The 25200-nt window shown below is 53.1% G+C and overlaps 2 protein-coding genes across 2 annotated transcripts; both read left to right on the top strand.

Annotated features, from left to right (window-relative positions):
* Positions 1-51: 51 nt before the first annotated feature.
* Positions 52-25016, top strand: LOC122365303 (cysteine-rich motor neuron 1 protein-like). The gene is made up of 4 exons (XM_043336422.1): positions 52-337; positions 5504-5604; positions 15273-15420; positions 24360-25016. The coding sequence occupies exons 1-4, from the start codon at positions 283-285 to the stop codon at positions 24389-24391; spliced, it is 336 nt and encodes a 111-aa protein (XP_043192357.1). The 5' UTR covers positions 52-282; the 3' UTR covers positions 24392-25016.
* Positions 16732-20483, top strand: LOC122365302. Its single transcript, XM_043336421.1, has one exon. The coding sequence runs from the start codon at positions 16761-16763 to the stop codon at positions 20085-20087; it is 3327 nt and encodes a 1108-aa protein (XP_043192356.1). The 5' UTR covers positions 16732-16760; the 3' UTR covers positions 20088-20483.
* Positions 25017-25200: the final 184 nt, after the last annotated feature.

Here is a 25200-nt window from a genome sequence, read left to right as displayed (position 1 = left end):
GCCCCGCCCGCCGGCAGCGGCCGGTCACACAGACACACATACAGACTGTGTGCCGACGGCCGGGCGGTCGCCGACGTTCGCCCGTCAGTCGACGGCCGACTCTGGACGGTGGAGCAGCCCGACGGTCGACGTTCCAGCCCCGCCAGACCGCCCGACGCCGTCGACTCGCCCAGTCGGCTGTCCAACTTTACTTCGACTGCCAGCACCAAGGACTCCCGAACAGGACACCGCCACAGATCACTGAAGCTTCAGTTGGAAGAACGGGGAAGAGAAGGCAGCAGAATGGCGTCGGCGAGGCTTGGATTGGTGTCGGTGGCGCTCATGGTCGTTCTCGCAGGTCAGTCAGTGTCAGGTTGGGTCATTTGCGGGCAGGACAGATCATTGCCAACTGCCAGTTCAGGTCAGATAATGTCAACTTTGAGGTCAAGACAATATGTCTGTTCAATGTTTACGTCAGCGATTGGCCACACTGGGTCAGTCGACTGTCACATCAGGTCAGCGATAGGTCAGATCAGTGTTGGGTCGGGTCAGGTCAGGTCAGGTCAATATCGGGTTAGTGTTGAGTCAGGTCAGCTCAAGCCAGTGATTGGTCAGGTCTGCTCAGGTCAGATCAGGTCAATATTGAGTCCCTTCAGGCTGCTGCCGAGTCTCATTAGCTTTCATCCATGATGTCACCACAATAGCCGAACAAGTTGGTGACGGTGTCATGTTAGACCAGTCCACCTCAGATTTTATCTCGTCAGACCGAACTTCATCCGTACCGGAATAGCAAACGATGCACCTATTCAAAAGGTGCTACTCGTTCTGTTCATTATTATTGCTCATCGGCCATCACGACATGTACTATAGTTCGTTTTTTTTTTTTCAAAAGGACGCTGGCTCAAAGTTCAATATCGAAGCTCTCACGTGAGTTTAGGCAGCTTCAGTGTCTGGCGAAGAATTTCTTACCGAAAAAATAACCGATTTCAAATTGTGCACGGTAAGTAGCTGGAAATTGTTTCTTAAAAATGAACATACTATGATGACGTCACTGGTGGCAGCAGGCACCCAAACGTCCGTGCAATGGGACAAGTGTCAACGAATTTGGATGAAACTTAGTTTTTCACTGTTGCCGAGCTTATAATCGAGTAAGCAGTTCCGTCCATGATAGTTATAAGCTACATTGCAATACATGTTCGACAGTATGACGTCACCACTGTTCTCATATATGGTTCCAAAACGCACATATGGAAATTATCGGGAAGAAATCACATGTTAAAATTAGTCGACGTTCGATTTTCTCAGGTTCAGTTTTTGCTCGTTTTGCTCGCTAAAACACGTGCTTGTTCGAAAAACATACTTGGAGCCAGCGTCCTTTTGAAAAAAAACGAACTATAGGTAAATGGCAACCATCAATTCTTCAAATTAATTAACTTCACTTTTCCTGTTCAGGGATCTCGATGATAAGAGCATAAGAAGATGATGCTTAGGGATTGACAACTTAACACCAACCTATTTCTAAAATTGAAGCTCTTATATAGCGTGATCTTAATAGCGTGAGCGCTTAAACTATACGAGAAAATATGAGAAAAGTCGATTCAGGTTAAATCGTTTCAAAAGTTCTTCTTACCTTTTAATCTCAGCTTTTCCTGATCTCTCTCTCTCTCTCTCTCTCTCTCTCTCTCTCTCTCTCTCTCTCTCTCTCTCTCTCTCTCTCTCTCTCTCTCTCTCTCTCTCTCTCTCTCTCTCTCTCCCTCCCTCTCTCTCCCCGTCCCATCGAGCCAGTAAGCTCCGTTGCACCGTTGCGGGGTTTCGGGTCACTGCAGTCACGAGTTCAAACTGCAGGCGAGCTTCTCAAACAACCAACCTAGTCCATAGGCCACGTGCAAACACAGGGGAGAAAGGAACGGTCCTGGGACTCACGCGTCCAGAATGTGTTAGGTGTCTACATGTATGCATTCTGATCTGGCAGTGCTTATAACTGTGTCATTTCACTGAGATAATGCTGATCATTTCCGGGTCACTGCATGCATTAGGTACGAAGCGTTTGGAAGCGATCACCGAGCGATGTGCTGAAGTCCAGTTTTGACTCGCTTATGATAAATCTAGTGCCTTTCATTCACTTTGCGTGCGCACTTCGCCCACATTTGCATACGTTTACTCAGATATAAGGCAAAGATAAATGTTTTGCAATATCAATGCTAAGGTGGCACTGGTGGGAGAATGCTCATTGATCAACTGGCACGGATGAACTTAGTCATCCTTACTTTTGTTATACGAGCAAAACATGCAACGGCGTTGGCTCAATTTGTGTAGTTACGGAGCGAGCGAAGCGAGCGTAGTCTTTCCTTAGATTAACGGAAATTTCTGAGTATGAGCGGCCGGCCGGCCGGCCGGCCGTGGTCACGCTTTTGCGAGGCTTATATCTCAGCAACCACTTGACCGATTTACACGCGGTAATTTTTGTAGGGTAGCTTCATTCCTTCTACCAAGTATTGGACTATTCCCGATGCATGTGGGTGACCCCTTATGCACGTGCCACGTGCAAACCGAAGAGGTGTCAATTTTGTAATTGTTGCAATATCTCGGTAACTACTTGGCCGATTGCGCTGAAAGTTGGCATGTAGGTAGGCACCCACTAGGCACTGCATAGGTATACATGTGCCAGAGTTGGGGTGCTGCTGCACGTGCGCACGTGCAGGGGTCGTTTCCAGATCTCGGGAACGGCTGGACCGATTGCGCTCAAATTTGGTACACGGTTAGGGACCGGTTAGTAGGGTGCCGTGCACAAGTCAGTTGGGACCCATTTTGCACGTGCGCACGTGCAGGGTGCCGCTTCCAGATCTCGAGAACGGCTGGGCCGATTGTGCCCAAATTTGGCACATCGCTAGAGACCAGTTAGTAGGGTGCCGTGCACAAGTCAGTTGGAGGTAACCCCTCGCAATTTCGCACGTGCAAGGCCCACCCTCTCGCTCGCTCTGTTAGTCGCCCCAAAAGGCGTTATGCTGGTACTATAGTAAGAGGGGGTTAACGACAACTCAAGAAACTCAAGATTACCAACCGATATTTATTTTAAATACACAAAGCTTTCGGTCACATACGACCTTGATCACTGTGTTTCACAATGTTTCACAATTATACAAACTTCGCAAAAATGATACAAAAGTACTATAGTAAGCTATAGGTAAGATTTCATCGCTGTCCGTCTGTCATGTCATAACATACTCTCTCCAAAACTACCGCCAAAAATGGCTCGGCAAGCTAAAACTTTTATTATTGTGAACAACCGGTAAGACACAAATCTCGATCTGCTAACAAGCAAGACGACTGACATACTCGACTTGCCAGTTTTCTACTGCGAGTAAATCCCGTGTGAAATCATTCCGCTAATTTTTGTTATGTCTCGGTCGACTAGTGATACTTTCAGAGGCCACCAGGCTTGTCCGTTCTCATTCTGATATTGGATGTGTTGTGGCCGCTCTATATGTTGGTGCATTGGTCGATATCATCGGATGACATCAGAAGAAGTCAGTATTGATGTTTTCGATAACTTCCACCGATGGTTTTAAGTGTCAATCGGCCTTCGTTCGTGTTGAACTATACGCTTCACAAGCATTTATGCCCCGCACTTACCCGTCACTGTAACTCAAGCTCTGCCCTCAAGTCACAACAGACTTCCCACTTTTGATTTTATCTCGGCCAATCTGTCCACTTGTCGCCTTTTCTCCACCTCAGCATCGACAAAAGATGCGGTTTCTATGCCCGTTTCTGCCACTTCCGGCTGTCTTACCCCACATCCGGTGGCATCCATCTTTATTTCCGGCAGCGTGGGAATTTGTCCGTTCATAATTAACCCAGCAGGTACTTTAAACGCGGATAACTGCTGCGAAAGGCGTCGCAAAGCTGCTGGATTCACAGGCCTGTGGAACTAGCCGTTTTCACGACGGGCTATCCGGCGAATGCACCTGACCAAATCTGCACCTAATTTCTTTTACAACAAATATCTTCGTTTTATGAATTTATTTCAGTGTTTTAATCGATGATGCTCTATGATAATATGACAAAGCAGGCATGTAACCAATTAGTGCAACCCTAGCTGATAGCTGCTAAGAGACACACTGAACCTGATTTGACCAAATCTGCACATACATAATCTGTACCAGATGTGCACCAAATGTGTACCAGATGGCCGTCGTGAAAACGGCTACCGTCGCCTTACATAAAGACATAAAAATGCAGTGATTTTAGCATTTTCTTCAAAACAGAGTCTGCAAGTAAGTGGAAGATCTCCATGCCGTACCCCTCCGATAAGGTGCAAACGTAGCATAATGAATAAGTAAATATACCATTCATTGCTGTGATTCCCGGCACTGGAATACGAGTAGCGCTCAACACAACCAAAGTCATTTATCACCCGTCCTCCAACGGCTCATTTATCATGTTCCGTTTGTAAATGATCGCCCAGTCATTTGTCATTCACTCATCACATTCCTATACACCGTCGAAATCCAGCGAGGCGTCTGTTCCGCCGGACCGGAACAATCTCAGTAGCGCATCTGGGGCCGAACTGGAACACGGAATACGTCAGGGAACACCTACAAAGTGCCTCGGGGAGCAGAGATGGTCGGATTTTCACCGGTCGGTCGCCTCACTTGGCTGAGCATTTGCCGGTGAAATCTCCGCCGGTGTGGCCCCGATACTCCGGTCAACTTTTGTTCGGAGAGAGACAGGCGTTATTGTCACATTACGAGAGTCTGGTCTGTAGGTACGGAGAGTGACATCGTTGCCCTCAATGTGGACGGTTTCACACGGCGAGAGGGGCGAGGAGACAGCTGAGAGCGGTTCGGGGCAATGGTCTGGTAGTTATCATGGTCTCTCTCTCTCTCTCTCTCTCTCTCTCTCTCTCTCTCTCTCTCTCTCTCTCTCTCTCTCTCTCTCTCTCTCTCTCTCTCTCTCTCTCTCTCTCCCTCTCTCTCTCTCTCTCCCTCTCTCTCTCTCTCTCCCTCTCTCTCTCTCTCTCTCCCTCTCTCTCTCTCTCTCCTTCTTAAATGAGGGCGATCTGGCCTTGGTAGCGTGAAGTTGTTACCTGCGCATCATCTTTATAATTTTCTCTCGCTGAATCATAAATTATTTCCATGAATGGTAACAATGGAGCCTGATTTCATAACAAAAGTTGGGATAAAGAACAATGAATGGTACGGTGCCAAAGCGTCGCTGAAACGTTATGATTTTTTTGCGAAGGTCTTTCAGAATGATATCGTTAGGACTCCTAGTGGAAGGAACGTCCGTTTACCTTTTTATTAAACGCAAGTTCATCAAGAGGATTAGGTAAACACAAAAGAACTGGCGCACAGTCCTTGGCATGTCCTATGACTAGATAAGTTAGTCATAAGTTAGTCATAAGTTACACAACTTGGCATAAAGAAACGGTAACATAACATTTTATACATGGTGACGCCTGTGTTCTTCCATGATGCATGTGTTTTAACAGGCTTCTCAATATAACTATACTCTGTGTTCGCAGTGGTCGCATCAGCTCGGAGGGTTCAGGACCGCCAGTTTCTGCCGGCCCGGCCAGCCAACACTTGCCTCCTCAGCAGGATCACCTACAACTCGGGAGAAATGGTGAGAAACACTCCAGAACCGAAACGGTGTCTCCAGAACCGAAAGCTCCTGAAACGGTGACAGAAACGCTGACACTTTGGTTGAAACGTCGACTTTAACGTACGAGTAGCTAGCCATGCAATGTCCTGTGTATTAGTCCCGCCGTCTGTGTGACAGCTAGTCGGTATGCCAAAGAGTTGCGCTAGGGGTCGGTGACAACTATTGCGCGGCTGTCAGCGCCCATTCTTAAACGATATATAAGCATTCCCTTTCAAATTCACATTGAGAAAAAAAACTGTTCAATGAGCCTTAGGGGACTTGACGCTGCTATGGAATCATTCCGTCAAAAACAAATTGGCTAATTAAAGAGGAAGTTTAGGAACAATGTGTCAGAATTACCGCCTGTCTCGGCGAGCACAAACCATTTTATCAGTGTGGGAATTCGCCGTCATCCGTCGCACTGACCACAATGGAAAAACGGCGCGTCATCGCACATGTCTACCGTGGCGTGGCACCGCTACAATGGAGTCATTTGATCTCATTTCGACTCAATTAGAGTCGGCAACATGTGCACGACAAGCTTGGCGGTGGCACAAAGGCGAGAGCTCTAGCATGCTGTCCTGTATTGACTAGAGTGCATGCATTTCAAACTCACGCAGTGGCTAAGTCAAGATCGGCGATTTTCAGTAGTAGATAGACGTGAAGATTTCCCGTAGAGGATTTATTGAAGTATACGCGAAGCAAGAAGCGGAAGCAGTTGTGAAGAAAACCGGTAGATGAAACACGCAGACACGGAGCACAATTCACTTTCGCTGTACAATCTGAAGCACTAACACTGCCCCGCCGGGCGCGGCTGCGCGCAGGAGAGTCGGTCTGCGCGCGTGCTTCTGTACTCTGTCCCGCGGGGCGTCGAGCGGGGCAGATCAGTCCGTGCGCACAGCGCGACGGTCGAAGTGAGACTCTGCCGGGGTCGTACGTGACCCACATTTTATACGCAATGCTTAAGACGTGTGCAAAACGAGTGCGAACTTGCACTGCAGCGGGGAGGTGGCTGAAGGCGCCAGCTTGGCGGCCTACGTGCCTTAAAACGACGTGTCTTTAATTTATATCTCGGTCTCGGTGGCGGCCGCGACGCTGCTGCGGCTCGGCAGCGTCGGCGGCACGCGTACCGACCACCGGCCGCGTCTGCTCGCGGCCCCGCCCTGCACAATGCCTCACAACTCATCCTGAGTCTGGACGGGGTGACGGCGGTGCGGCGGCGGGACGGCTGCAGCGAGCGGCGGCGGCGCCGCGGTGTCACGGCGGCCGGCCGGCTATCACGGCGGCACAGCGGTAGCGCGGGTTGGTCCGAACACTTTCGTCGGTGACATCACTCCACCCCCGTGTTTGACCACAGGGAGAACACAAAATGACACGATCACCGACAAAGACGTTCAAACAAGTACGATTTACACGCCTAAATCGAATAAACTACCAAACACGAACGGCCGTTATGCGCGAGTTACGAGGCTCATATTCACAAAGCAAAACACGGATGAATAGTGAGTGCGTCAGTAAGCACGTACACGCACAACAGCCTTCCTTACTTTAACTGGTTCAGGGGCTCTGACTGGTCAGTCCTTCGTCAGCCAGCGCCATTTCTTGCTTGCGTTCGGTCGGCTAATGAGATGGCTGAGGAGGCGACGGAGCAAGTTCCAGAAGCGCCACCTTCGTGGCAGGCCGGGTATACGTACCACCTGTCGCTGTTTTGAGCTGTACGGCACGGACTCGGCCGTCAGGCCCCGGGAACACTTGCAGCACGCGCGCCAGCGGCCAGTGACCTCGGGGCGTGTCAGATTCTGCTAGCAGCACCACGTCGCCGACTGCTAGGTTCCGTTGGTCAGCTTGCCATTTTCTCCTGTGGATCAGGGTATGGAGGTACTCCCTTTTCCATCTTCGCCAGAGATGGTCCGTCAGTGCTTGAACGTACCTCCATCTTCTTTTGGAGTGCAGATCCTGGCTGCTGAAGACTCCAGGGGGAAGACAACGGCTTCCCCTCCCCAGGAGATAATGGTTCGGTGTGAGAGCTGTCAGGTCTCTCACATCGTCTGTGACGTGTGTCAGCGGTCTGCTGTTGATCATGCTCTCTATTTCGCAGAAGACAGTTGACAGCACCTCGTCTGTTGTCACCTCGCCGCCGAGCACGACCGATAGCGCTCTCTTGACTGCGCCGATCATTCTTTCCCATATGCCGCCCATGTGGCTCGCGGCTGGTGGGTTGAAACACCATTCGATCTGCTGCTGGCTCAACTCGTCAGAGATCTTTTGCTGGTTCCACTGTGTTAGTGCCTCTCGGAGTTCACGTTCACCGCTTTTCAGGTTTGTTCCGTTGTCGGAGAAAACCTTCTTTGGACGACCTCGGCGTGCCACGAACCGTCGGAAGGCCATCAGGAAGCTGTCAGTATCCAGGCTGTTGGACACTTCCAGATGAATGGCTCGCGTGGCCAGACACGTCACCAGCAGGCCGTACCTTTTTTCCGTCTTGCGGAACCGCCTGACTGTTAGCGGCCCGAAATAGTCGATCCCTACGAAGCTGAACGGATGGGAGGTGTTAAACCGGTCAGCGGGAAGATCGGCCATTCTTGGAGGCTGAGGTCTCGCCCTTCTCTTGCGACAGATGGCGCAGTCGATAAGGACTCGTTTTACCTGCGAACGACCCCTCGGAATCCAGAATTTCTGGCGAACTTCGTTCAGGGTGTGTTCTGCGCCGGCGTGCATGAGCTGACGGTGCGTTTCGTAGATGATCATCCTCGCCACATCAGAACCTGCTGGGAGTAGAATGGGATGGCGAGCGTCTTCGTCCAGTGGGGCATTCTCTAGTCGCCCCCCGACTCGTAAGATGCCATCAGCGTCCAGAATTGGTGACAGATCGGCGATGCCGCTCTTCTTGTTGAGCTGCTGACCCGCCTGTAACTGCTGCAGTTCGGTCCTGTAGGCCTCCGCCTGCACCATCTGGAGAATGGTCTTCTCCGCGTCATGGAGCTCTGACACGGTCAGTGGGCCTAGGTTTTGCTGTCGCTTCTGCTCGCCTTTCAGCTTCGAGTTGCGGAGGAAGCGCAGGATCCAGGCCACCGTGCGCTTGTATTTTGTCCAAGACGAGAATTTGCTCGGTGTCGGCAGTGCTGTCTTTGGATCCCTCACCGTGACTGTGGCGAAGGCTCCAACTTTCACTTCTACGTCTTCTTCAGCCAGCTTCTGAACGTGAAGCTGCTCTGGCCACCCTTCTTCGTCGCCTCGGAGGAAGTCTGGGCCGGATAGCCAGAGAGGGTTGTCGGCGAGCTCCTTCACTGTCTCACCCCTGGAGCACAGATCGGCTGGGTTGAGTCGTCCTGGGCAGTGACGCCACTGACCTTTGTCTGACAGGTCGTGGATTTCTGCCACTCTGTTTGAGACGAATGTATGGAATCGTCTGCTCTCGTTGCTGATGTACTGCAGGACGACCCGGCTGTCGCTCCAGTAGGTGACCTTCTTGACTTGATCTGGTATCTCCTTTTGGAGCGCGTCCACCAAGCGCACTGCGAGCACTGCTGCCTGCAGCTCCAGTCTGACGATCGACAGTCTCTTCAGCGGTGCAACTCGTGTCTTGCTCATGATGAACGAGCAGTGATGCGTGCTGTCTGGTGAGGTCGTACGGAGATAAGCGACTGCTCCGAACGCTCCCTCTGATGCGTCGCAGAAGACATGAAGCTCACGCGCTATTGTGTCACTTGATGTTGGACGGAGGCAGCGTGGGACACTGATGTTTCTCAGTGCTGGCAGTTCTTGGAGCCATTCTTCCCATTCTTTCTGCTCCTCACGATCCAGCTCGTCGTCCCAGTCCAGTTGCTTGGTCCAGAGCTGCTGCATGAACATTTTGGCTCTGATGACGAAGGGCGCGGCGATCCCCAGAGGATCGAAGATCGACGCAGTCCTTTGGAGGACTCCCCGCTTTGTCATCGGGACGCTTGAGTCTCGGAATCTGAAGCTCAGACTGTCCTTTTCAGCATCCCAGACCACTCCCAAGGCACCTTGTGTGGGCAGCTCCGCTTCTGTGAGGTCTAGTTCCGGCTGGGCGCGCTTCTCTCGGGGAATGCTCTCCAGGACGCGCCGCGAGTTGCTTACCCACTTGGATAGATGGAAGCCGCCTCGGGAGAGTGTCTCTGTCACCTGCTTCGTCGTCTTCAACGCATCATCTTCATGTTCTTCTGATCGTAAGAAGTCGTCCATGTAGAAACTGTTCTTCACAGTTTCCACGGCCTTCTTTGGCAGCCCGCAGTCTTTTCCATGGTCCGCGACTGTTCTTTGGAGGACGTAGTTGGCAGACGCTGGAGACGATTTGGCGCCGAAGATGGTCACCTGCATCTCGTAGATGTCTGGTTCTCTAGTTTGATCCAGGTCGCGCCACAGGAAGCTGAGCGCAGGTCGGTCCTTCTCGATGACACGGACCTGGTGGTACATTTCTTGGATGTCTGCCACCATGCCGACTTTTTCTTCTCGGAAACGGAGCAGGACGCCGGTGAGGTTCTTCAGCAGGTCTGGTCCGGTCAGGAGCTTGTCATTCAGCGATGTTCCGTACGATCTGGCTGCCGCATCGAAGACTATCCTGAAGCGGCCTGGCTTATTGGGATTAGTCACGGCATGGTGTGGTAGGAACCAGCGTCTGGGCAGCCGGAGCTGTGCCTCCTCCCTGGACAGCTTTCTGGCGTGGCCCTTTTTTACATATGCATCGATCGTGGCCTGGTAAGCTGCTGCTTTCTCTTGATCGTTTACCAGACGCCTCTCGGTGCCGTGTAGTCTCTTTGTAGCCATCACCTTGCTGTCTGGAAACGGCGTGTCGTCATCAGTCTTCCAGAGGAGGCCAGTCTCGTAGCGGTTGCCGGTTAACTTGGTGGTTGTTGACTCTAGAAGCTCTTGCGCTCGACGGTCTTCTTTCGACTGTGACACTGACCTTTCATACTTGGCTCCGAAGGATTCAGTTGTCCACCAGTCCTTCAGCATGTTGTCCAGTTCCTCGTCAGCAGCGGAGCCTTTCTGGATGAACATCGCTCTTCTAGTTCGTCCATGTTTTCCAGGGTGCAGGTCGGATACAGCGCCAGTCAGGGTCCAACCAAAAGCAGTACGTACAGCTATCGGTTGGCCTGGTTGACCCACCCGGACCTCTTGCTGGATGACTGCTTCGCTGACGTTAGCTCCGAGCAACAGTTCCACCTGTCCATGGGAGCACTGAGGAATGTCCAAGTCCTTGATGTGACGCCACTTCTCCCGCTGCTTCTTGCAGACGTTCGGCATGGAGATGTCGAGAGATGGAACAGACCACGCCTCAGGCACGATGATTCTTCGAGTTTCCCCAGGGGCCACAGAGCTCAGCTCTAGCTTCACTCTAGTTGATGCTTGAGGTTTTCCAGTTCCTTCCACTGTCTGAAGACACAGCTGTTCGTCTTGTCCTGTGATTCCCAGTTGGTTCAGCACAGCTTCACTGCAGAAGGAAGATTCTGACCCTGAATCGAGAAGAGCATAGGTGTCACGGTGAGTTCCTGCCTTCTTTCCATGAATTCGAACTGGAACGATTTGTAGAAGAGTTCCGCCCGTCTTTCCGATGGAGGTAGATGCAGCCACCACACGTACCTCTTCTCCTTCTGCCGCTGAAGTTGTTTCATTGGCAGGCCGACTGGCTACGGCTCCCGAGCGGTCGGTGAGGGGCGTGGTTCGTTTGGTGCTGCCATGTATCAGCTGATTATGGCGTCTCTGGCACCTATTTACACCACAGAGCTTGGTGTTGTGACATTCTCTGGCGAGATGTCCCCTTTGCAGACACCAGAGGCACAGTCCCTGGTCGAATATTAGGTCGATTCTTCTTTCGACGTCCAGATTTTTGAACTCACGACACTGGTGCAGTCTGTGCTCACCACCGCACTTCGGACACGACGCATTCCCACCTGGTTTCTGTGCCGTTGATGGAGAGGCTGGTGACGAAGTTGCGGTAGCATGCGCTGCTCGCTTGGTCGTCTGGTCTCTGGTTCTCCCCCGCCTGTCACTCGGCGTTTCAGCGGTTTGGCAGAGCGATGCAATTCGGACCTGCTTCAGCAGCCAAACGTTCAGGTCGATGAGTGATGGATGTCTTGGGTGGAGTTCGAGCACATGTTTACCCCATTCACGCCGTAGATATTCTGGAAGTTTGACCACCGTTCTTCGAAGATTCTCTGTGCTGTACAGGTCCGCCTCATATCCTTGGGCCTGCATGAGCGTGACCGCGCAGTGCAGGGCGGAATGGAAGTACTCTAACGATCGAACACTGTTCTTCTGAGGAGGTTCAGCCGAGAACACTTTCTCGAGATGTACCTTAATCACATCCGTGCTTCGGCCGAAACGATCTTGTAGAGTTTTGAGGGCTTGTTGGTAGAGGTTGCCGTCAAATAACATGCCAGCGATGGCTTCTTGCGCTTGTCCCATCACTGACGCTTGCAGATGAGCCATTCTTTCCGCGTCGCTGAGCGATGGCTGGTCGTGCACGAGCGCTCGGAACAGTCCGACCCAGCGCGGCCACTCAGACGGCTTGCCTGAGAAGGTCGGCAGCTGGAGACGGGGGATGCTCTTAGTGAACGCGGATGTCGTAGGAGCCGGACGTGGTACAGCTGTCGGTCGCAGCTGATCTATCCATGACGTCTGGCTTGTGGACATACCGGGACTGGGCGCCATTCGTGGAGTTTCTAGTTGCGGAGGTTCTTCTCTGATTTCGGTTAGAGGTTCTAGAGGTTCTCTGGGCGTAATGGAGACTGGCTCGGAGAAACGAAGTTGTGATCTGGAGCAGTTCGGCCTTTGAGAAACGCTTTTCTCAGTGATTGGTTCTCCCAGATTTTCATCCACAAAATCGTCTCGCCTGTCTGCATTGAGCTCGTCTTCCATTTCTTCCCTCAGGTCCGCCTCCAGTCTGGCAGCTTCAGCTTCATCTCTGGCTTTCTGAAGGTCTCTCTCGTATTGCAGTTCTTGCTCTTGTTGCTTTATCTTTTGTTCTTGTTCGCGCAGCTCTTGTTCTCGTGTCCTTTCTCGCTCCAGCTGGCGCACACGCAACTCCTTCAGTTTGGATGATATCCTGGCTTCAGCTGATGAATGAGAGGCCGCCGAGCTGCCACTAACCTGTGACCTTGCTCGGCGAGCGACGCTACGGGTCATGCGTGACACTGAGCGTCTCAAGCCGTCTTCAGGTTGCCCTCCTCCATCCTCGCTGAAGTCAGTCTGTCTCGTAGAGGTCAGCTGTAGTTCGTCTGTGGTGCTTGTCATGAAAGTCTCGATTTTCTCCTCGATTCTCTCTTTCTCCGTACGAACTTCGTTTAAGTACTGAGCCTCATTTTCTTTTTCTTCCTCACTCTGCGTGTATCCAGAGATACATTCGTGAACGGCTATCAACGCTTGGAAAGCGCTGTCCATTTCTCTGCGGATATTTCCAAACTGGACGCGTGAGGCTCTATCTGTCACGAGAGCTTCAGCGCGCCGGAAAATCCTTGTGAGAGCCGCCCGATGACGACCTCTCGCCTGTCTGAGGTGCCGCCACTCCCCGTTGGAGCATTGGCCTTCTCGTGGTTCTTCTCGGGCTGTAGTCACTGCAGCTTGTCCTTGACCTGCAGCGGCTGGTTCAGCTGGTACTTCTTCCATGTCAGCGGTTTCTTCTTTGTCACTTTCACCCATTCGCTCTAGAGACGGGCTTGCTTCTCCACTTGCCATAGCTCAGGATCCGGCCCGGAGGACCAGCAAATGTCGCCGACAAACTGTCGTTCGGAGTTCTTTTCTGGTTGGATGTGGACTGTATTTTATTCGGTGAGTTTGTGCGACATTCGTAGCCCGCCCGCCTGCTATGTGAGCTCCTGGGTTTTGGTAATCGGCGATTTTCAGTAGTAGATAGACGTGAAGATTTCCCGTAGAGGATTTATTGAAGTATACGCGAAGCAAGAAGCGGAAGCAGTTGTGAAGAAAACCGGTAGATGAAACATGCAGACACGGAGCACAATTCACTTTCGCTGTACAATCTGAAGCACTAACACTGCCCCGCCGGGCGCGGCTGCGCGCAGGAGAGTCGGTCTGCGCGCGTGCTTCTGTACTCTGTCCCCGCTCAGCCGGGCGGGGCGTCGAGCGGGGCAGATCAGTCCGTGCGCACAGCGCGACGGTCGAAGTGAGACTCTGCCGGGGTCGTACGTGACCCACATTTTATACGCAATGCTTAAGACGTGTGCAAAACGAGTGCGAACTTGCACTGCAGCGGGGAGGTGGCTGAAGGCGCCAGCTTGGCGGCCTACGTGCCTTAAAACGACGTGTCTTTAATTTATATCTCGGTCTCGGTGGCGGCCGCGACGCTGCTGCGGCTCGGCAGCGTCGGCGGCACGCGTACCGACCACCGGCCGCGTCTGCTCGCGGCCCCGCCCTGCACAATGCCTCACAACTCATCCTGAGTCTGGACGGGGTGACGGCGGTGCGGCGGCGGGACGGCTGCAGCGAGCGGCGGCGGCGCCGCGGTGTCACGGCGGCCGGCCGGCTATCACGGCGGCACAGCGGTAGCGCGGGTTGGTCCGAACACTTTCGTCGGTGACAACAGTCATTCCATCCCCTATAGTCCGATCTAACTCGTTCTGGTTAGACGAACTGTCTAGCTCACTAAAGAACAAACATTGACCACAACGTGATATTCCCACATCAAGCTAATAATGTGGAATGAATTGGAACGGATCCAAGCCAAACGCACTCCCAAACTGCCGTTTGGGGTTGTCGGAAGCGGTTAAAGCGAGCGCTCGTGGAGTGAGCGGACGTCCGGCGGCGCGACTGATCACCCTGGCGTGGGAACCGGCGTGGGAATCTGCCGAAAACCCGATCGGCCCGGCCGCTGAACTCCGGCTGGGGAATACGGAGAACGTGTCGCGTGCGTTAGTTGTGTGGGAGAATCAGCCACGCGGCTACTCGACCGAAGATGACTTTCGTTATTGGTGCTTTTCGCAAATCTGCATCGATATTAAAACTCTTTTTACGAGTCTCTACAATATGCTTTCAGGATTTTTGTAGGACAATTATGTTTGATTAGTGACCATCTAGTTAAACACAGATCCTTAGGCGGGTCTAAAACCGTTTTCATTTGTTTTTTGTTTTTGTTTTTTAGACCATGGCTGATGAACGTATGGTGAACGGTGAACGGCGGACGTATATCGAAACGATTCCACACATGTCGCTCACATTCCGACCACCGTGAGAGTTTCCACCTGTGAACTCTCACAAAGTGACGGTGAATTACGGTAATTGGCGCCATTTTATTCCACGTGACACCAACCCATTCGATGCGTCCGAATAACTGACCACCGACCGAAGAAAGGCGCCCGTAGTAACAAGACGTGTTGCCAGTGACCGAGAGATAACCGACCAACGACCGCACAATGACCGCACGATGCCCTTGAGTGTGGGCTAATGGCTACAAAATAACAGATGAATGCTCTTTAATGACCGGTCAGTACCTACAGGGCGGCCAACCAAATGATCGAATGACAATTTATCAATATCAGCGCTAGATGAATTCCAATCCAATATGTATTGATTGAACACTGATCAGTGATCATAGCATGTCCGTAAGATCTACCAATGGCCGATAACCTCGAGATACCACCTTAATGACCTCTGGATGTTCCTTCTTTCCGCAGATTGAGCGCAACAATCCGTGCGACTTTTGCTTCTGCTACAAGGGCGAGGTGCTGTGCTGGAAGAAGCAGTGTCCGCCGCCGCCACCCAGCGAGGAGCGCTGCTCGCCCAAATATGTCGAGAAGGAGTGCTGTCCACGCTACATGTGCGGTGAGTGGAGCCGAGTTAGCGACAGTTGGTGAGAGTGTGAGCCGGGAGCGCGCGAAAATCACCGACAGTGGGTGCCATTCTGGAGGAATTATATCCTTTCCGCAATTGGCAACCAAAATATCATTATCTTTTGGTAACAATAACCTGCATTTCAAGAGTATCGTTATGGTTGATTGATGTGTCATTGAAACGTTGGTTAATCCGGCCGGGCCCGGGGGATAATCCCAACCACCGCAGCCCGGGGGGGAGGGGGCGCTTCCCCTGTCTACAGTCTAACTCCGTAAATAAGGCAGCTACGGAAATAAAAGCGGTACTAAACGAAAGTGCTCTGCGAGCCGATTTAAAGCAGAACAAAATTGACCTCAGGTCAATTTTCAAGGTCAGAGGTCAAGGTCAAAGACAAAAATCGGCGCGTGTGTAGTGATCTCAAATAAAGTGTTCCAGAAAACGGCATGATGCATAAAACCGGCAAACAAGGGTGATGCTCGCAAAAAGAGAATCTGAGGATTCTGATGATGTGCTTACTTAACATATAAGGTCAACGTCCATGTAATGCTCAAAATTATCCGCTCAAACTTTACACTTTTTCGTACCTATAAGACCCCAGCTCTGGGTCGAGCCCCAGTCAGTTGTCAGGCACCGGTGCCTCCGTCATACAGCAGCTCCACTCCAACTAGTGGTGCCAATCGGAACTCGGACCTTCGGAATTCCGATTTTGTCCAATGTCCGATCCGGAATTTGGTGTTGGACGAAGGCAGCGGCTTTGGTTGGACAATTGGACAACATTGGACAATCAGTTGCTACACCTCAGCATTTTTATAAAGTACCTACCTAATCGTGTATAGGATTGATGGGCGAATAGAAAGCTCAGATCTCGACATGATTCACATTTTTAGGGGCTTTTAATAGGGCATTAAACGCAATTTAAATAACAGTGTAGAGCATAAATTGTTGGGTAGTTTTCGGACATTTTTGGACAAATGGCTAGCTTGGAGATTTTTGGACGGCTAGTCGACGAAAATATCGAACATTGGATGGACATTGGACATTTTCTACATTTTCTTAAACTGACACAAATAACTTCTACCGCTGGCCCCGATGTCGGCCGCATGTTGGTCCGCGGGCCGCGGCGGGGTAATTCATCGCCGCCTGACAGCCTGTTTGGGCGCGGCCGACGGCTTGATTGCGCCTCCCCCTGACGCCCTGACGGACGGCGAGGTCGGGCCGTCACCCGGCCGTCACCCAGCCGTCAGCCGGCCTGCTATAAGACGGCCGATCCCCGGGACGGGGGTACCAGCCGCACGGCACCGCACCGCAGCGCCGCCCACACCGCCGGCGACATGAGAGCCCTGCTGCTTCTGACGCTGCTGGCCGCCACGGTGCTGACCGCCAGCGCCCGCAGCTATGTCTACTCCCGGGCGCTGCGCCAGCGGCGTCCCGTCAGCTACCTGATCCGGCGCTCGCCCAACCCGCGCATGGGGCTCTGCTTCGTGGAGGCGCAGCTGTCGCGGCGTGTGCTGGAGCAGCTGCTGAGCGCGCGCTACCCGCAGCTGGACAGCGCGCTGCTGGAGCGGCTGGCCAGCCAGGGCGGCGGTCAGCAGCTGCCGCCGGAGCAGCTGCGCACGCTGCTGCAGGGGCCCTACCGGCGCCTGGTGCAGCCCATCTACCCCGCCCTGCTGCCCTACTACCTCTACAACCGGGCCGGCTCTCGACTGTTCTCCAAGAAGAGCCTGCTGAGCCCACTGAGGCGGCTGACTCCCAGCGACGTGCAGCTGCAGTTCCTGCGCTTCCTCACACGCATCGACCGCCGGCTGGTGAGCGAGCCGGTCGGGGACGACGTGTTGTCGGCGGTGCGCCAGAGCCTGGTGGACGTCAACAGCGGCTACGGCGGACTCTCCGTGCCGCTGCTGCGCAACCTCTACGGCACCTTCGTCTCCGTCATCGGCGGCAACGGCCGCAGTCGGTTCCTGCTGGGCCTGAGCCCGCAGAGGCGACTGCAGCACTTCTCCACCAGTCTGGGCTTGTACCTGCGCGCCGCCCGCGGCCAGCTGCCCGCGCTGCTGAAAAACAGCGCCCTGCTCTACCAGGACTTTGCCGGTGACGTCGACAGCCGCTACATTCTGCACAGCAGCGGCATCCGACTGCTCGGAGAGCTGGAGCGCCAGCAGGAGTCGGAGGCGGACCGCTTCTTCCTCGAGCTGGAGCACGACCACTTCGAGGCCGTCAACGACGTCCTGTCCAGCATCTTCCGTGTCCAGCGCAGCCTCAGCCTCTCCAGCCTGCCGCGGCTGGGCTACTCGGGAGTGCTGGCGCGTCGCTTCTACCCGGGCCTCGACGTGGCGCAGACGGACGTCATCGCTCGCTACATCCTGCGCGCGCTCTCCAGCTACGGCGCCATCAGCGGCAGCGTGGCCAAAGCGGGCGGCCTGCTGCAGTCGCTGCCCTACCTGCCGTACGTCCGGGGACTGCCGGTCAACACCGTCAGCTCCATTCAGCAGGCGGACCTGGCCAGCGTTCTGGGCAGCCTCAACCTCTCCGGGCTGAGGTCGCGGCTGACGCCGGAAGTCCTGCAGGCAGCCCGCGGCGGCCCGTTCATCACGCAGGCGCTGCTAGCCTCCCTGCTGCACGGCGTGCGCTTCACCAGCCCCCAGCAGGGCGTGCTGCTCTTCCGCGACCTCCTGGCCAGCCTGCTGATGCACGAGAAGCGGTTCGACCCGGCCCAGTTCACCTCGTTCCTGGGCGACCCGATCCGGCCGTTCGTACTCCTGAACCGAATCATCGTCCCCAACACGCTGCCGGCCATCCGGCGCATCCCTCAGATCCAGCTGCTGCCGCTGAACAGCATCCTCTCGCTGCGCGGCGCCCTGCAGCGCGGCATCGTCCAGCTGCCGCCGGGCCTGGCGCGGCGCGCGCGGCTCGTGCTCCGGCCGCGCCGGGTGCCTCTGGTGCCGGTGCCGGAGCCGGAGCCGACGCCGGTGGTGGTCACCGAGCCTCCGTTCCCCAGTATCGTGGTGTCCCGGGTGTCGATCGGCAGCGCGGCAGCGCGCCGGCTGTTCGCGCTGCTCAGCGGCGGCATCCCGGTGCTGACAGTGGGTCTGCTGCAGCCCGTCCTGCAGCTGCTAGTGGAGCGCCAGGTCGTCCCGGTCGCGCTGCTGAGGGCTCCCGACCAGCTGGAGGCGCGGCTCCAAGATCTCCTGAAGGCCCTCCAGCCACTGGTCTCGGTGGCCTCCCAGGCGGCCACCGTTCCCTCCTTTGTCACCGACAAAACATTCACCGCCGACAGCGCTCGCGTGGCCTACATCCTGGACCTGCTGGTGATCTACAGCCGCGGCTACACGGTGCTGGAGGCGCCGCTCATCTCGAGCTCGGTGATCGCCACGCTGCGTTCCTACTACACCGCTAACAGGGCGTTCGAGCCGATTCCGTTCCTGGCATACTCCGATCGGTTCTTCCCGCAGCTGATCGCGCAAGGGCTGCTGGCGCGGCCGCTGCGGCTGGGCTCCAGCACGCTCTCGCCGGCCACCGTGACGGCCACGCTGGCCGGGCTGCGGCCCGCCTACGGCCCTGTCACCTACCACGGCCTTGCCTCGGTGCTCGGCTACCGGGGCGCGGCGCCGCTGCTAAGCGGAGTCGACCTCACCGATCCGGCGGCGCTGGTGCGCGCGCTCACATTCGGCGCCTCGAAGCCGGCCTTCCAGCTGTCGGAGAGTGACGTCTCCGGCCTCCAGGAGATCCTCAAACCAATCACGCTGTTCGACCGACAGTACTCGCTGGCAGACTTGCAGTTCCTCTTCTCGTTCGGTGTCCGGGAGCTGCGCATCCCGCGCAGCATCTACGGCGGCCGGCTAGCGCCCCTGTTCCGCGAGTCACTTACCTCCTTCATCGCCACCAGGAAATCACTGATCGCCGACCGCGCCTACAACCCGGCCTACCTGCGCCTGGTTGTCGACCAGCTGCTGGTCGACAAGCTGACCTCCGGCGAGCTGTCGCCGCGCGTCCAGGTGCGCATTCCCAGCGGCCGGCTGACGCTGCGCCGCTCGCAGGTCTCGCGGCTGGTGCGCCGCTCGCTGCTGCCGCTGCAGCTCCGGCTGCTGCCGCCGTTTGTGGGGCAGCTGCTGACGGTCGCCGTGCCGGAGGTGCGCCTGCTGCGACACGCCAAGCCGGCCTCGCTGCTCTCCAGCTTCGGCCAGTACCTGGGCTCGGCGCCGTTCAGCAGGTTTCGGTTCTCGCTAACAGATGACGAGTTCTCGGGCGTGCTGGGGACGCTCACCAGGCAGCGCCGTCTGCCGGGCTTCTTCCTCAGATACCCATCTCGCCTGCAGCGTTACTACCTGGATAACCTGTTCGGCTCGTTCGCGGCCTACTCGCTGCTGCGGTACAACGCGCAGGAGCTGGTCACCGAGCCGCTCAGCCACTCGGCGCTCTTTGACAGCTTCTCCACCAGTCTGGTGCCCAGCTTCTTCAAGGGACACAAGTTCTCCGGCCTCGGTGACCTGCTGGGCGTGGCGCCGGACTACTTCACCCTCTGCCGGCGGACGTTCAGCACACTTCCCGGACTGCAGGCCATGCGGCCGCCCGTGCACATAGCCAGCGCTGGTGGCGCACCCAAGGGCGGACTGCTGCACTACGGCAAATACCACAGGGAAGGAGGCTTCTTCACGGCGTGAGGCGCCTTCGAATCAGGAGGGACCGGCGCTGCAGCGGCCGACAGTCCCCTGGCAACCTCTCCAGTGAGGAGCGAGCGGCCGGCTGGCGCGCCGACAGGCAGTATGTAGTTGACCAATGAATGAGCGGCTGGTGGGGCGCCGTGTGCAGAATTGTGTGGGGTACTCGTTTGTATACGTATATCTGTAGCCGGTGATACATGTGATAGACGCGCAGATGTCCGGAGCCGGGCCAGGCGGTCTCCGGCGGATCCGTCACCGGTCACTGCCACTGGAGCCGGGCGGACGTGTTCAGGGCTTAGTGCCGACTGTTGTTACCTGTGCCTGCCACTGGCACGTATGTACCTACCTCATGCTTTATGTGTTTAATGTTGAGTGCGAATACAGACTTGACAACAATACAGACAACTGACTGGTCGTTGACCTGACTTCTGACCTCAGGTCACTAAAATTATTTTTGTATTTTTCCCAATGTCAAACGCTACACAACCGTGCTAGTAATTTGTCTTTATCTTTAAAGCTCTGTTTTTCGCATCTATTTAAAGTTCATATCTGTGACGATGGAGTTTACTGTGCAGGGGCTTAGAAAAAATCGACCCTGTGACGTCATCAAGGGGGCTAAGTTCAAACTCTTTACTCCAGAAGATGTCAAATTGAGGGGGGCTACAGTACTTAAAGTTTCGTCTTTCTATCTCTAAGCGTTCGGGAGCTATAGCAAATATTCGCCAGGGGGAGGGGGCGAAAACGCCCTCTCCCGAGCCCGTGAGGGTTAACCCTCGCCGGACCTATCGGTTTTCTACATATGGCTGAGGGGGAGCTGTTGGTACGACCCGGCCCTTGTCGTTTCACCCCTAATGAAGCTAGAGCCTCGCGGAAAAACGAGCGTGTGCGGCTGTGAGCCGTTACGAGACGCAGCGATTGGTAGGTACCCGATTTTAATATCTCAGGTAAACCGGTGACCTCTGAGGTCAGGTCAAGTGGCCAAACTCACGGGTTCAGTTTTTGGTAAATAACTTCAAAAAATGGTCGCAGAGCCACGATTTTAGTATCATCGTGTTCGTCTCGCTCAGGCGCGTCGAATGGTAGGTATATGTTACGGGTCATATGCTAACTTGGGCAGTATGCAAACTACCCGGACAGTATGCAAACTACCCAACAGCCCGGGCAGTATGCATACCGCCCGGGTAGTATGCATACTACCCGACCCCTTGGACAGTATGCATACCGCCCGGGCAGTTTGCATACTGCCCAGGTGGTATGCAAACTACCCACCTTTTCTCTCACGGGCAAGATGTTTACTCGGGCAATATGCTGACCGTGGCCCGTGAGACTAGTTCATGCAATAGCTCACATATACATGTCAATGACAGACGCTTTAACCCGCGCCGGGACGGTGCTCGGCGCCAGTCGTGCCGGGCTGGGGGGGAGGGGGCGGGTTGAACACCCCTGCTCGACTCCCGTGCCACTTAGCGGAACAGAAGTAAGCGGCATGTAAGATGCGGTGACCGGCATTCGAAATAGCGTCAAAGATCATGACGAAAGTGTCCTAGTCATTTTTAAGGCCAGGTCAAAGAATAGGGCAACAGAGGTTATCAAAGATCAAATTTCGTCTTTTTCATTTTTTTATAAATTCGCCCATAACTCGGAAGATAGGAGAGCTACAGCGCCGCAGAAAGACGCATTCGATAGCTCTGTTATAGCTTGCTGGAATAAGTACTCAAAGTTGATCTAAGTTCCAAATTTGACCTGAGGTCAAGGTCATGACCTGACATGAAAAGGTCATGTTGTTTATCAGCCGCTCCTTATCGTCGAGCTGAACACATCTAAGGTTGTTTACATGACCATCGCTCCAACACGTCTCCATAAAAAAATAATGGTCAAAGAACTGCTGGAGACCTTTTATGACCTGATATGACCTCATGGTCATAAAAAGGGGTCACAAGTGTTTTTTTTTTTCGATTCAGTGCGTCATGTTTACCTGTATGTAACCCGATGTTTGGAGTGTTTAGAATGACGTTCAGCAAAAGGGGCGTCCTTCAACTTTCTCCTGTCAACTTTTTAGGGAGACTGTGCAATATTGACTTGACCTAAAAGTCATCGGTATGATATCAAAATTCAAATACATACCTTTTGAACCTAATGTTTCTCTTATTAGTCGCTTAAAGTTTCAAAGCGATCGTTAGGTCGGTGTAGCTATGGCGAGCATTCCAACTTTTTCTGGGGTAAGGTCACTTGACCTGACCTGGTAACCCGACCATAACAACTTGTAACGTCTTACATGTGAATGGTTTCATGTAACATTAGCATGTAACATTTTCATGTAACATGTAACTATGACAACACCCTCTACAGGTCCAAGTGTCAAACCAAAGCCAGCGAGTGATGGCACTATAGATATGTCGTCATTTCAGATGAAAGTGACTTGTTGGCCGCTGGCAATGAAATTCAATGAAATTCTGGGGAAATATTTTAAATCTTTATATTCAAAACATTATTTCACTCTTCGATCGATAAATCACGTTTGACGGCAAAAAAGACTTCGCGATTAAACTACGTTACTTTTTTAAATTTAGTCCGAACCTTTTGAATAGGATTCACAGGGACAGAGCCCCCGCTAAGCGAAGCTTGTTGCGGTAACCCTGCCCTCTACCCTCCGATCGCGCAATGCTGGTTCTATGGCAGAATTTGGAGTCCAAAGGTTAAAGTGCGCACAGAGCCGCGCACGGCCGGTCCTCTCACTGACTTCGCTTGGCTACGGCCTGCCACAAACCGTCATATGTAAGGAGGCTCATTAAACGTCAATCGCCCGTCGCGCTTCGAACCCGGACTGTTATAACCGGAAACGCGTGCTCTCACCATGCGGAGTCCAACGCTCTACCGACTGAGCTACGGGACCGGCCAATACTTATAGAGCCATTAATACTTTTTAAAATGGACATGGAATACACATCTTCAAGACAAGAAGCGGGCAGTATGCAAACTGCCCAAGTTTTTGGGCGGTATGCATACTGCCCAAGGGGTCGGGTAGTATGCATACTACCCGGGCGGTATGCATACTGCCCGGGCTGTTGGGTAGTTTGCATACTGCCCAAGTTAGCATATGAACCGTAACATATATACTTTTTGCTCGGGTGAGGTCAACTTAAGGTTTTAACCCCGGGTCAAGGTCAGGTCAGAGCCTTTCGGGTCGCGAAGTTGGTCGAAGGAGGTCATATCGCATATTATTGGATTCGGCAGGTCTTTCCGAATCCACTGCAGGTTTTCCCGACTCTCTACTCAATTTGATCAGAAGTTATTGACGAAAAACTCATATGACCCTAGTGTCATCATAAATGACGTCACGCAAGGTCAACTATGCAAAAGTGAAGCATTGCATCTGATAAGGAGTGCATGAAAGCACGATTCCATGCGTCTGAGATAGTTTTAGATCATTCCCGGCGCCAAAATAACAGTTTCCATATTTCCCCATTGACTTACAATGGTGAGGTCACGTGACCGAACTCACCTCATGTGACCTCTAGGAAAAATCCGAGATATACCTACATGTTGTGAGGTTTCTAGAGGATACTGCGTCCTGTAAGTTTCATCTTCCTGTGAAAACTCCTCTGGCACTGAGGGTGATGCGAAGTTGCAACCCCTGAGGACCGCGTAGAGGTTCACTTAATTACGTCATATAGTTCAGTGACCTGACCTGACCTGAAAATTCGGTTGATGTCACAAGATCTGGCTGGAAGCAAAGGTCAGGTATGCCAAGTTTCAGCTCTCTAGCACCGGCGGGTCCCGAGTTATCGCGAAAAAAAAAAACTATGGGGGGAGCGGCACCCACCCCCTCCTCCTCGGCCGGCGAGGGTTAATATAATTGGGAGTCGTTTGGTGCGATTTTACATAGCTTTCATAGTTATTTTCGTCTTATGAGCACATTTCATTCACACGATGTGGCTTTCCTCACCGATAGGTAAGGTCTCGCGGGTTTTAGCGGTAGGTTTTGCACCTAGAAAATTTAGTGTACTTCATGCTATATTTTCGTCGTCTTAAGGTTTTAAGTGTTGAAGATGCGATCGACTTGTTGGGTGACAAGCCGGCCATGATCGTGAAAAATGACTTCATCGTAGATCGATTAGTTTCTGAGATATAACCGGGAATGGCAAAACCTACCGCTTAATTAAACTCGCGAGAGCCGTACATACGCAAGCAATGCTATAGAGATGTGTGTAGACACTAGACATGTGTTTCATTCATTTCGTTACTAACGATGTAATTTTCGTCTCGTTTCAGAAAATATAAACGAGAGCATCAACTTCATCTAGCTGCACAGTGCACATACATCGAGCGACCTCGTCGCTGGCGGAATCTTGGACTTAACGCTGATCGGCTATCAGTTTCCATCCTCATTCGTCATTCATAATCATGTGAAGTGAACTTATGTACCATTTTGCTAGGGTTTCCTGCTGCGAACAGGGGAGGGATGTCGTTGGTGTCGCTAGCGAAATGGTGTGATCTTTGTTACGAGGGGCAATGTTGGCATGGCAGTGCTATTATGTGATCGGTTGAGAAAGACGTCACGATTGAGAAAGTGTGGCTTTGGAACGAGGTGTGGCAGCAACCTTTAGTGTGAAACGTTAGCGCTGGAGTATTTTTGGTCTCAGCTCGTGTACACTAGAAGCAGTTACGCTTACGAATACATTTCAGCAGGTCTAGACGTTCTAAGGCCTATTTGACTCTAGCTACTAACTTTAAACGTGATGTGGTATGGTATGTCTCGCGTCTTTTTTCACCTAAAACATAAAGTTGCGGTGCCGAATGCCGATGGATAGAATTCATGTCACTTCATGACCACTTGTCCTAAGCTGTGTGTAATATTTGCTTCACGTTTCTTTAAATGTGAGTGATGTGACACCATCTTTTCCAAAATAAATTATGTACACTTTCTGACTGTTGTGATTTATTTTCTGACTAGGGATGGAATGCAAATCGGAAGACAAAATGACCCCCCCCCCAAAAAAAAAAGGAACGCATGACTTTTTGACGCCTTTTTATCACGATAGATCGCCTCAACACATCATGTAATTTGTTTTTCTTCAAAATGCTACCGTCGACGTTCGGCTGTTTCCCTTGC

Source organism: Amphibalanus amphitrite, unplaced genomic scaffold (genome assembly GCF_019059575.1).
Source record: "Amphibalanus amphitrite isolate SeventyFive unplaced genomic scaffold, NRLGWU_Aamphi_draft 000729F_arrow, whole genome shotgun sequence".
NCBI lineage: Eukaryota > Metazoa > Arthropoda > Thecostraca > Balanomorpha > Balanidae > Amphibalanus > Amphibalanus amphitrite.
Note: the sequence above shows the minus strand (reverse complement) of the source record. Positions and strands in the feature narration are given on the sequence as shown.

Bases quoted from the DNA above. Each gene is read 5' to 3' on its own strand.
- LOC122365303 (XM_043336422.1), top strand. From the start codon at position 283: ATGGCGTCGGCGAGGCTTGGATTGGTGTCGGTGGCGCTCATGGTCGTT. The intron at 338-5,503 runs GTCAGTCAGTGT...CTGTGTTCGCAG, and splicing joins GCTCATGGTCGTTCTCGCAG to TGGTCGCATCAGCTCGGAGG. The intron at 15,421-24,359 runs GTGAGTGGAGCC...GTCTCGTTTCAG, and splicing joins CTGTCCACGCTACATGTGCG to AAAATATAAACGAGAGCATC.
- LOC122365302 (XM_043336421.1), top strand. From the start codon at position 16,761: ATGAGAGCCCTGCTGCTTCTGACGCTGCTGGCCGCCACGGTGCTGACC.